This window comes from Mercenaria mercenaria, chromosome 13 (genome assembly GCF_021730395.1).
Source record: "Mercenaria mercenaria strain notata chromosome 13, MADL_Memer_1, whole genome shotgun sequence".
Lineage (NCBI taxonomy): Eukaryota > Metazoa > Mollusca > Bivalvia > Venerida > Veneridae > Mercenaria > Mercenaria mercenaria.
In genome coordinates this window covers 52350865-52363561 of record NC_069373.1, presented here as the reverse complement: position 1 = coordinate 52363561, position 12697 = coordinate 52350865, and the positions used below count along the sequence as shown (strand labels likewise).

At 34.7% G+C, this 12697-nt stretch overlaps 1 protein-coding gene across 1 annotated transcript in view; it reads right to left on the bottom strand.

Moving 5' to 3' along the window:
- Window positions 1-12697, bottom strand: part of LOC123528532 (sodium- and chloride-dependent GABA transporter 2-like) — a 97046-nt gene that overhangs the window by 8711 nt on the left and 75638 nt on the right. The window contains exons 4-7 of the mRNA XM_045308299.2: window positions 3215-3391; window positions 2788-2920; window positions 753-887; window positions 398-501 (exon numbers count right to left, since the gene is read on the bottom strand). Of these exons, the coding sequence (XP_045164234.2) occupies window positions 398-501; window positions 753-887; window positions 2788-2920; window positions 3215-3391 (549 nt within the window). The remainder of the gene's footprint in view (window positions 1-397; window positions 502-752; window positions 888-2787; window positions 2921-3214; window positions 3392-12697) is intronic.

Below are 12697 nucleotides of genomic sequence, written 5' to 3'. Positions count from 1 at the left end.
ACCCCCTTACCGTTGTTGGTTCGAAACTAAGCTAAGGGTGTAAAATTCGTTCATGTAAGGAAACCTACGGAAGACTGGTGGTTCAACCCAGATGCTCGCCTATGCCTGAAACAATGCACGAAGGGGCACCTTACCCTGCTAAATTTCTATAATGAACTTGTCCATCTTTCAATTTGGACAGTACCATCAACTGTTAAAAGGGGTGCTAAGTTAGATCCTCTTCCATCATGAAATGCTGTATGACCTAGAAGTGTGTAGGTGTGACCTTAAACTAAACAGTGTCGGTGTAATGTAAAATCAAACAACCACACAAGAAGTAATGAGATGTTGATAAACTTCAAAGGGTTTGGTATAAAAGTTAAAAATTTATTTTTTAGAAAACAATGAACTTAAATACCTATAGAAGTTATTGTTGAATTTACTATAGCTGCCAAGAGTAATGATAGCACCGAAAGCAAGGTCAAATGAATTCAAAACTTGAGTGCCACCATCTATCCACACCTACAGAAACAGACATATCGATATGATTTCTGCCAATGTGTAAGTTCTACTTTATGTAAACATTATAACTTTTATTACAGTTACTTAGCTAGAATAAAGGAATCGTAATTGTCTTCGTTAAAAATCAGATGAACGGCATTTTCTTTAAGCATGCATTATATTTAGAAGAAAATGACAATTTTTCTCCCAAAATACAAAAGGCTTCGAAATATTTCAGTGTAGTGGTTAACAAACTTACGACTATTTCCTACCTGTGGATCAGCTAATCTGGAGAAGTCTGGTTTCAGATAGAAACAGATACCGTCTACAGCGCCATCTAGTGTCACACCCCGGATTAACAGGATTGTAAGAATAACGTACGGAAACAGTGCTGTAAAGTATACAACCTGAAGTGAAAATTATTATTCCGATAGAAGATTTATTTTTATAGTCAATTTAATACTGCAGCGTTTACTATCAGATGAACATTTATAAAGTGCTTTAATTATGTATTGGTCTTTGAATTCGTCGGGTCTATTCAAAGCACGAGGATGTTATACATTTGATAACGTTACATGAACAGACTTAAAGGTCCATTACTAAAACCCGAACGAGTATTATATGAAAACAGGAGTTTGTAGCTGAGACTTCCTATTTACTGAAAATATGACTCACTGCATCAGATCTGACCAAATAGTCATGAATATGTTCACGAATAACTAACAAATAAACAAAAAATGTTGCCTATGTCAAACCGAAAGTATGTTTTCCGACCGCTTACGAACCCGTCGAGCATCTTCGGATTTTTCCGGAAGAATCCTCCGAAACGAGGTTATAATTTATAAATAGATGTAAAATATATTATATGCCCAAACGATAACGTGATTTTTACAAACTTAGCACATGGAATTCAACAATTTTGTAACTCACAAAACCTTCATGAAAATCATCCTTATAATACAGGTAATAAACAGCTATACTACAAGTTTGCGGGAGGACAATTCAGGCCTTTCCCGAATAAAAGTGTTTTTACAACTTCGTCTGCAAACTTTTTCAGTTAATCTCTTTTTAGTATAGTTTTAAGAATATAAATGAATAACTGTCTTACACTGCCGAAACAAAATTTGATTGAAATTTACCTAAATACACTGATTTATGTACATATGGCTACATTAATTTAAGTAGATTTTAGACATTAAACACATTGTCTTGGCCTAATATATGTCACTGTCAATTTTAAACATAAATTTTGTACATTTCATATTTTTCATGAAAGTCGTGTATAATTACCATCATGGAAATACAGTTATTTTGTCGTGCGTCTTTAAACGGATATTCGTTTGAAACAATTTTAAAATCACGTGATCCCGAAGAATTTCCGACCGATTACGGAAAAACGATGGCATGAAAGTAGGACAAAATGACCCCCCATGTCAGTCTAAGAAAATACAGAAACAATCATTTGTTTCTCTATTCTTGTGTTGATTTCAAGGGAATATTGCACGGCTATCATTATGTTTAGTACTATATTACAAAATGTGTAGTCTTTTTTTAAGATTTATGTCTATTCATTTGTCTTTATTTTGCACCTTTAATAAAACAGAGTCTGCTATTATTTGGCTTTGTTGCGTGTTTGCTCTTAAATATCTTCCAGCTTGGAAAATACCCGCACTGGTTTTTCGCAAATATTCGCAAATAATACCTTTCGTGAGTTCAAAATATTCGCAAATAATGCCTACTTCATTTCTTAAAACACAAATAATCACTTTTCACGAATTCTTAACACTTCAGACGAGACTGTTAACCACGAAATCGGTAAAAACACTAACACTTAAAGTCTCCAGCTTACAGTAATAAAGTTGCTAGGATGTGTAAAGGGTGTTGCACAAATTGAGTTTGATCTTAACTGACTTCTTTTTATGTTCCATTGAAGATAATAAAAAGCAACTACAATCTACGACTGAGCCTGACAGCATATAAACGTACAGGATCATTTAATGGTTTTACTATTTTATAATCTAGCAGATATCAGATAGGTGGTATAAATCTTTAATCGGTTTAAATATAATCATCCGGCAAACATACATGCGCACAAACGAATACAATATTTGAAACTGCTTGTTCAATTTGAACGTTAAATTTAATCTGTAAGTATAATTACAGTTTTGCTGACAGTTGCTGACAGTTTGACAATGTCATCAGAACTGATAACGGCAATACGTGCTGGATATGAACAATAACCCTTCCAACACTACCTGAGCTGTATTTATAAAATATATAGAGCTTCCTTGCACCATTCTATTGTACCTTTCCAGACCATTTGACGCCTCTCCACACACAGAAATACACCAATATCCATACAACCAATAGAGACAAAGCTAGTTCCCACACCACACTGCCAGGTTCCTCGATTCCGTTAGATATGTGCAAAATTTTTCTCCTGCAAATAAATTTAACTTACGAAACTATTAACACAAATAGCAAAATAAGAATTACAGTTATGTTTAGAATTCTTGTTCTATATTTCTTTATAAAACTTGAAAAAAGAATATATATATATATATATAAAGCAACCATGTACGGTAAAGAGATAAATTTCACTTTAAATGCTCTATGCTTAAAAGCCAAAATAAATAAAACAGTTTTCCACAACATGTTTCCTCTTATTAGTAAAGATTCGGATAATGACTTTTTTTGTTTTCTGATAGCATTTCGAACGTTAATGTTATCATACTCCCAGAATTCAATGGCTGGGTCTACGGTTGTGTTCATCGCCTCTGTGTGTGTTGCATTTGTTGTTGTTTCATTGATGATGGCGCTTGCATTTGTAAGACTAGCCGTGTACGAGGTATTTCCAAACATCTCTGTAGATAGGTTTTTAACTGACGTTGACGATTTACCAGCGAAACAGCTACAAATATATAAGATTAATTGTAAAGAGCACAACAAGACTGATTTGCGACAAAACCTTTAAGACAAAAAATTAAACAGGATAAATGATGTCATTTCAATAATAAGGATAGATACGAGGATTGTTCAAATATGAATGCATCTAAGCAAATAAAAATGTTTCCTTGATAGATTTCAATGAAAATTTTATTTGGTCCCCTCGAATTATTCACCTCCAACAGATATGCAAAGTTTCAGTCTTCTAATCCAATCCTTGAAGGCATTTTCATAGTCTTTTCTAGGTATACTATGAAGACACTGGAATATTGCAGAACCGAGGTGTTTGCACTGCACAAATTTTCGACCAGAAAGGTATTTTTGAGCCTTGGGAACAAAAAGAAGTCACACGGGGCAAGGTCAGGCGAATAAGGAGGGTGAGGAAGCACAACAACCTTTTCCTGCTTCAGAAAGCCTTGTACAATAGACGCCTTGTGCGATGACGCATTGTTATGTAGCAATCTAACATTGGCCAAACCAGTTGCGGGTCTTCGATTTTTGAAATATTTCTTCAGTTTTCGAAGAACTTTAGTCTTGTAAAACTTCGCATTTACGGATTTGCCTTTAGGTACAGCAACCTGAATGGAAGGACCCTGAGTTGTGAAGAATATGGCATACATTACCTTTTTGACACCCATGGACCGCTTTGCAATGCATGGTCTTTTGCCAGACTTTGTTGCCCATATTTTGTTCTGAATATTTCGTTTGGGCTCAAAAAAGTGAACCCATGTCTCGTCACCAGTGACGATATTTACGAAAGACCGTGCATTGTAATTTGGAAACTGTTTAAGCAACAATTTTGCGCATTGCACGCGTGCCTTTTTCTGCTCATCTGTGAACAGATGGGGAATCCATCCAGCACAGATCTTTCTCATTTTCAAATTACGTTTCAGAATTATATGAGCTGCTCCTAATGAGATGCCAACCATACTAGCTATTTACCTAGCGGTGTATCTTGCATCAGTAGCAATTATTTCTTTCACTCTAGCAACCATCTTTGCAGACGTTGCTGTTTTCGGCAGACGGCCATGTTGTGCATCTTCTGTTGAAACTAACCCACATTTGAATTTCTTAATCAACGAATAACTGTCGAAAAAGACATTTCATTATGCCCATAAACAGAACATATTTCATCAAAAATGTCTTTACACCCTATGCCAAGAATACAACGATTCTTAATATAGGACCGTATTTCATAGGCGTACGCTGACCTTCTTCCAACCATTTTTGTATTAGACCTTTTTCACGGAAACGGACGTGGAAATGTAAACGTATATGTACTCTGTACTTCGGTCAAATTTGAGGGGCCATCTCAAAACTGTAAATTAGTTGTTGAACGCATGACAGTAAAGTTGGTAGGCAGTTGGTAGTTGGTAGTTGAACATTCGAATAACCAACTACGTACTAGTTGCCAGTTGGTTATTCAAAATGTATAAGCAAGTCTGATTACCTTTCAAAACATACTGATGAAAAATCATTCTTATCCATGTTTTGTTCTTTAATATTAATCTTCATTAAAATAAAGATAAAATCATTCAATATGACATTTTATATGGTCTTTCATATCAATATCTGACACTTTCAACATAAAGATCAGTCTTGGAAACACTAAGGAGAGCCAGTTGCCAATTCGCGTGCGAATAACCAACTGCCTACTGGTAGGCAGTTGGTTATTCGACATTTTACATACAGTCAGTGTTTTGGTAGAAAATTATAAAACGTTTATTCTAACCCTTTTTTGTTCTTTAATGATAATATTTATTCCTTTAAATGCATTCAGCAGTCTCAAAAGCACCAGGAGAGCCAGTTGACAATCGCGATATGTTTCAGAAAAGCCGATTTTTCAGACACATATAACTAAAATAATTCAATTTTACATATATTTTGTTCCTTTGTATCAATACCCGACACTTTCAACGTATAGGTCCGTCTTGGAAACAATCAGGAGAGCCAGTTGCCAATTCGCGTGCGAATATCCAACTGCATACTGGTAGGCAGTTGGTTATTCAACATTTTACAGACAGTCAAAGTTTTGGTCGAAAATGATAAAAAAAATCAATCTAGTCCTTGTTTCGTTCTTTAATGTTAATATTTATTCCTTTAAATGCATTCAACAGTCTCAGAATGCACCAGGAGAGCCAGTTGCCAATTCGCGATATGTTTCAGAAAAGTCGATTTTTCAGACACATATGCATAAAATAATTCAATTTTACAGATATTTTATTCTTTCATATCAATATCAGACACTTCCAACGTATAAGTCAGTCTTGGAAACACTCAGCAGAGCCAGTTGCCAATTCGCGTGCGAATAACCAACTGCCTACTGGTAGGCAGATGGTTATTCGACATTTTACTGACAGTCATAGTTTTAGTAGAACATGATAAAAAATTCATTCTTACCCTTGTTTTGTTGTTTTATGTTAGTATTTATTCTTCCAAATGCATTCAACAGTCGCAAAACGCACCAGAACAGCCAGTTGCCAATTCGCGATATGTTTCAGAAAAGCCGATTTTTCAGACACAAATGAATAAAATAATTCAATTTTACATATATTTTTGTATTTCGTATCAATATCTGACACTTTCAACGTATAGGTCAGTCTTGGAAACACTCAGGAGAGCCAGTTGCCAATTTGCGTGCGAATAACCAACTGCCTACTGGTAGGCAGTTGGCTATTCAGCATTTTACAGACAGTCATTGTTTAGGTCGAAAATAATTAAAAGTATCAATCTAGTCCTTGTTTCGTTCTTTAATGTTAATATTTATTCCTTTCAATGCATTCAATAGTCTCAAAATGCACCAGGAGAGCCAGTTGCCAATTCGCGATATGTTTTAGAAAAGCCGATTTTTCAGACACATATGCATAAAATAATTCACTTTTACATATAGGTAGGCAGTTGGTTATTCGACATTTTACAGACAGGCATTGTTTTGGTAGAACATGATAAAAAAAATCAATGTAGTCCTTGTTTCGTTCTTTAATGTTAATATTTATTCCTTTCAATGCATTCAATAGTCTCAAAATGCACCAGGAGAGCCAGTTGCCAATTCGCGATATGTTTTAGAAAAGCCGATTTTTCAGACACATATGCATAAAATAATTCAGTTTTACATATATTTTGTTCTTTCGTACCAATATCCGACACTGTCAACGTATAGGTCAGTCTTGGAAACACTCAGGAGAGCCAGTTGCCAATTCGCGTGCGAATAACCAACTGCCTACTGGTAGGCCGTTGGTTATTCGACATTTTACAGACAGTCTGTGTGTAGGTCGAAAATGATAAATAATTCAGTTTTATCCTTGTTTTGTTCTTTAATGTTAATTTTTATTCCTTTCAATGCATTCAAAAGTCTCAAAATGCACCAGGAGAGCCAGTTGTCAATTCGCGATATGTTTCAGAAAAGCCTTTTTTTTCAAACACATATGAATAAAATAATTCAATTTTACATATATTTTGTTCTTCGTATCAATATCCGGCACTTCCAACGTATAGGTCAGTCTTGGAAACACTCAGGAGAGCCAGTTGCCAATTCGCGTGCGAATAACCAACTGCCTACTTGTAGGCAGTTGGTTATTCGACATTTTACTGACAGTCATTGTTTTGGTAGAACATGATAAAAAAATCATTCAAACCCTTTTTTTGTTCTTTTATGTTAGTATTTATTCTTTTTAATGCATTCAACAGTCTGAAAATTCACCAGGAGAGCCAGTTGCCAATTCGCGATATGTTTCAGAAAAGCCGATTTTTTCAAACACATGTGCATAAAATAATTCATATAATTACATATATTTTGTTCTTTCAGTATCAAATATTTTCAACAAGTAAATAGATCCAGGGAACACCATGGTATGTCTGTTGCCAATTCGCTTGTGAATTACCAAATGCCTACTGGTAGAAAGTTAGTAAATCGACATTTTCAAGAAAGTCCATTTTTAGTCTAAAATGATAAAAATGTCAACGACACCCTCACTGCATCGGCTCGGATGAAAATTCAGTTTTTGGGTTGACAATATCAATAACACGTTATTCACTTTATTATATAGAAGCAACAAAACAAGAAAAATAGTAATAGCAACTGAAATTTTATTATGCAACAAAGAACTGCTTGCATATTTGGCATTATTTAAAGTGCAAACTTTTTTATATTAAGTGGTTTCATCCTTATATATAATACATATTTCTTTACATGGAGTTCGTTCAAATACCATTACATAAAGTAAGTACTTCTTTATATAAAGCGGATACTTTTTAAAAAGAAAAAAACGGTCCCCAAATCCTCATACGAAGCTTGCGCTGCCGTATAATAGAGTCGTTATTAAATTATATGAAGAGGATATTTGATAATATAATCATTATGTCATTATGCGTAGTGGATTGTTCATTATATAGAGTAGTTATGTCTTTGTATAAATAAGTCAAATGCGGAAGTGCATTTACCACATCATATATCAGGTCCTAGATTGCTAAGACGATGCATGTCATTAATATTACTCCCAAGTCAATAAAATGGACATTAACACTCAGCAGCGGGACTATAGATTACGGCAGTGGTCAACTTTGGTAATTACACTGGACAGTGTGTGAAATAATTAGAAGGAATGTGTAAAACAAAAACATTGTTATATGAGCTGCACCATGAGAAAACCAACATAGTGTGTTTGCGACCAGCATGGATCCAGAACAGTCTGCGCATCTGCACAGTCTGGTCAGGATCCAAGCTAGCTGTTCACTTTCAAAGTCTATTGCAATTAGAGAAACCGTTAGCGAACAGCATGGATCCTGACCACTATGTTGGTTTTCTCATGGCGCGGCTCATTATGATATAGTAGACTATATATAAATCATGAATTTGAAACACCTCAACTCGACTATTTAGTTATTGAAAATATCAAAGCAATAACCAAAAACTTGTGAATTAAATTACATTTAAATTATGGTTAAAAATGAAACAGACGTACAGAAAGGTAAATGAGTGTTGCATATCAGATTTGTTTACAATATACTATACATACAACAAAAGCACTGATTCTTTTAATAATCAATGAAAAATGTATATAAGTTATATATAACTCTTTTCTCTTTTGTAGTCTACATATTGATGGATATTAGCAATATGAGACTATAAATTCTACTAACAGTTTGTTTTTCGGCATTTTTCAGGAAGACCAGTTTTTTTTTTATTTATCTTTTTTTTTTTGTCTTTTTTCGTTTTCAACATTTTTTTCCAGTTTGGAAGGTTAATTTTCTCGTGGGTTGAGCAACTGGTTTGGTCGGCCTTTAACTGATAATCTTTCAATTTTACAATGCCTTTGAACCTGTCCTGAAATGGCATTTTAACCCAGTCAGATGTTCAGCCCTGATGAACTCTGCACATTGCTTAAATTCCGATGCGTAATATGCCCATTAGCACAACCGATTCATGACCTAAGATTCTTCGTCCAGCTTGATTTATGACTTGAAACTTCTTGAAACTCGATCTCATGAACGGTGTTATGAACTTGACCTGCAGCTTTGTTTTCCCGAGGATTTTAATTGGTGACTTGCTGCCATGTGAATATATTAAATGGTATGCAGCTGGTTATTTTACATTTGTCAAAAATTCACTATTTAGGTCGAAAGTCATAGAAGTATTCAATATTAATAGATATATCCATTTAAACATTTAGTTTGTACTTACACATCAATATCTGACACTTTCATTTGGAAACATTCAGGAGAGCCTGTGGCGTGCAAAAAAACAACTACCTACATGTAGTCGGCATTAAATCTCACGCATTGAGTTTACGCATACATTGAATATACACTAGTAAACCCTATGTTAAACATAACCCTAACCTTTAGTCAGTATATAAAACACACAATAGTGCGCATATCAAATAGGGGCGATTTAATATTGACGCGAAATGTAGCAGTAAGATTGTTGATGCCATTTTTAAGGCGTAAAAAGAATTGTTTTTTTTTTTTGTTTTGAATGCATTTAAAGGAATAAAAATTAACATTAAAGAACAAAACAAGGATTAAAATGAATTATTTATCATTTTCGACCTAAACACTTACTGTCTGTAAAATGTTCAATAACCAACTGCCTACCAGTAGGCAGTTGGTTATTCGCATGCGAATCGGCAACTGGCTTTCCTGAGTATTTCCAGGACTGACCTATACGTTGAAAGTGTCGGATATTGATATGAAAGAACAAAATATAGGTAAAATTGAATTATTTTATGCATATGTGTCTGAAAAAAAGGCTTTTCTGAAACATATCGCGAATTGGCAACTGGCTCTCCTGGCGCTTTTGAGACTGCTAGTTGCATTTAAAAGAATCAATAATATCATTAAAGAACAAAAAAAAAGGGTTAGAATGAAATTTTTTTCATGTTCTACCAAAACACTGACTGTATGTAAAATGTCGAATAACCAACTGCCTACAAGTAGGCAGTTGGTTATTCGCACGCGAATTGGCAACTGGCTCTCTTGATTGTTTCCAAGACTGACATATACGTTGAAAGTGTCGGATATTGATACGAAAGAACAAAATATATGTAAAATTGAATTATTTTATGCATATGTGTCTGAAAAATCGGCTTCTCTGAAACATATCGCGAATTGGCAACTGGCTCTCCTGGTGCATATTGAGACTGTTGAATGCATTTAAAAGAATAAATACTAACATAAAAAAACGAAACAAGGGTTAGAATGATTTTTTTATCATGTTCTCCCAAAACAATGACTGTCAGTAAAATGTCGAATAACCAACGGCCTACCAGTAGGCAGTTGGTTATTCGCACGCGAATTGGCAACTGGCTCTCCTGGGTGTTTCCAAGACTGACCTATATGTTGGAAGTGTTGGATATTGATACGAAAGAACAAAATATATGTAAAATTGAATTATTTTATTCATATGTGTCTGAAAAAAAAAGCTTTTCTGAAACATATCGCGAATTGGCAACTGGCTCTCCTGGTGCATTTTGACACTCTTGCATGCATTTAAAAGAATAGATACTAACATAAAACAACAACAAAACAAGGGTTAGAATGAATTTTTTATCATGTTCTCCCAAAACAATGACTGCCATTAAAAATGTCGAATAACCAACTGCCTACCAGTAGGCAGTTGGTTATTCGCACGCGAATTGGCAACTGACTCTCCTGAGTGTTTCCAAGACTGACCTTTACGTTGAAAGTGTCAGTTATTGATACGAAAGAACAAAATATATTTAAAATTAGGAATTATTTTATTCATATGTGTCTGAAAAATCGGCTTGTCTGAAACATATCGCGAATTGGCAACTGGCTCTCCTGGTGCATTTTGAGACTGTTGAATGCATTGAAAGGAATAAATATTAACACTAAAGAACGAAACAAGGACTAGATTGACTTTTTTATCATTTTCGACCAAAACTATGACTGTCAATAAAATGTCGAATAACCAACTGCCTACCAGTAGGCAGTTGGTTATTCGCACGCGAATTGGCAACTGGCTCTCTTGGGTGTTTACAAGACTGACCTATATGTTGGAAGTGTCGGATATTGATACAAAAGAACAAAATATATGTAAAATTGAATTATTTTATTCATATGTGTCTGACAAAAAGGCTTTACTGAAACATATCGCGAATTGGCAACTGGCTCTCCTGGTGCATTTTGAGACTGTTGAATGCATTGAAAGGAATAAATATTAACATTAAAGAACAAAACAAGGGCTAGATTGATATTTTTATCATTTTCGACCAAAACTATGACTGTCTGTAAAATGCCGAATAACCAACTGCCTACCAGTTGGCAGTTGGTTATTCGCACGCGAATTGGCAACTGGCTCTCCTGAGTGTTTCCAAGACTGACCTATACGTTGAAAGTGTCGGATATTGGTACGAAAGAACAAAATATATGTAAAATTGAATTATTTTATGCATATGTGTCTGAAAAATCGGCTTTTCTGAAACATATCACGAATTGGCAACTGGCTCTCCTGGTGTATTTTGAGACTGTGAATGCATTTAAAAGAATAAATACTAACATAAAACAACAACAAAACATGGGTTAGAATGAATTTTTTATCATGTTCTACCAAAACAATGACTGACAGTAAAATGTTGAATAACCAACTGCCTACCAGTAGGCAGTTTGTTATTCGCACGCGAATTGGCAACTGGCTCTCCTGAGTGTTTCCAAGACTGACCTATACCTTGAAAGTGTCAGATATTGATACGAAAGAACACAATATATGTAAAATTGAATTATTTTATTCATATGTGTCTGACAAAAAGGCTTTTCTGAAACATATCGCGAATTGGCAACTGGCTCTCCTGGTGCATTTTGAGACTGTTGAGTGTTGAATGAATTTAAAAGAATAAATACTAACATAAAACAACAACAAAACAAGGGTTAGAATGAATTTTTTATCATGTTCTACCAAAACAATGACTGTCAGTAAAATGTCGAATAACCAACTGCCTACCAGTAGGCAGTTGGTTATTCGCACGCGAATTGGCAACTGGCTCTCCTGAGTGTTTCCAAGACTGACCTATACGTTGAAAGTGTCGGATATTGATACGAAAGAACAAAATATATGTAAAATTGAATTATTTTATTCATATGTGTCTGAAAAAAAAAGCTTTTCTGAAACATATCGCGAATTGGCAACTGGCTCTCCTGGTGCATTTTGACACTCTTGCATGCATTTAAAAGAATAGATACTAACATAAAACAACAACAAAACAAGGGTTAGAATGAATTTTTTATCATGTTCTCCCAAAACAATGACTGCCATTAAAATGTCGAATAACCAACTGCCTACCAGTAGGCAGTTGGTTATTCGCATGCGAATTGGCAACTGGCTCTCTTGAGTGTTTCCAAGACCGACCTATATGTTGTAAGTGTCGGATATTGATACGAAAGAACAAAATATATGTAAAATTGAATTATTTTCTTCATATGTGTCTGAAAAAAAGGCTTTTCTGAAACATATCGCGAATTGACAACTGGCTCTCCTGGTGCATTTTGAGACTGTTGAATGCATTGAAAGGAATAAATATTAACATTAAAGAACGAAACAAGGGCTAGGTTGATATTTTTTATCATTTTCGACCAAAACTATGACTGTCTGTAAAATGCCGAATAACCAACTGCCTACCAGTAGGCAGTTGGTTATTCGCACGCGAATTGGCAACTGACTCTCCTGAGTGTTTCCAAGACTGACCTATACGTTGAAAGTGTCGGATATTGGTACGAAAGAACAAAATATATGTAAAATTGAATTATTTTATGCATA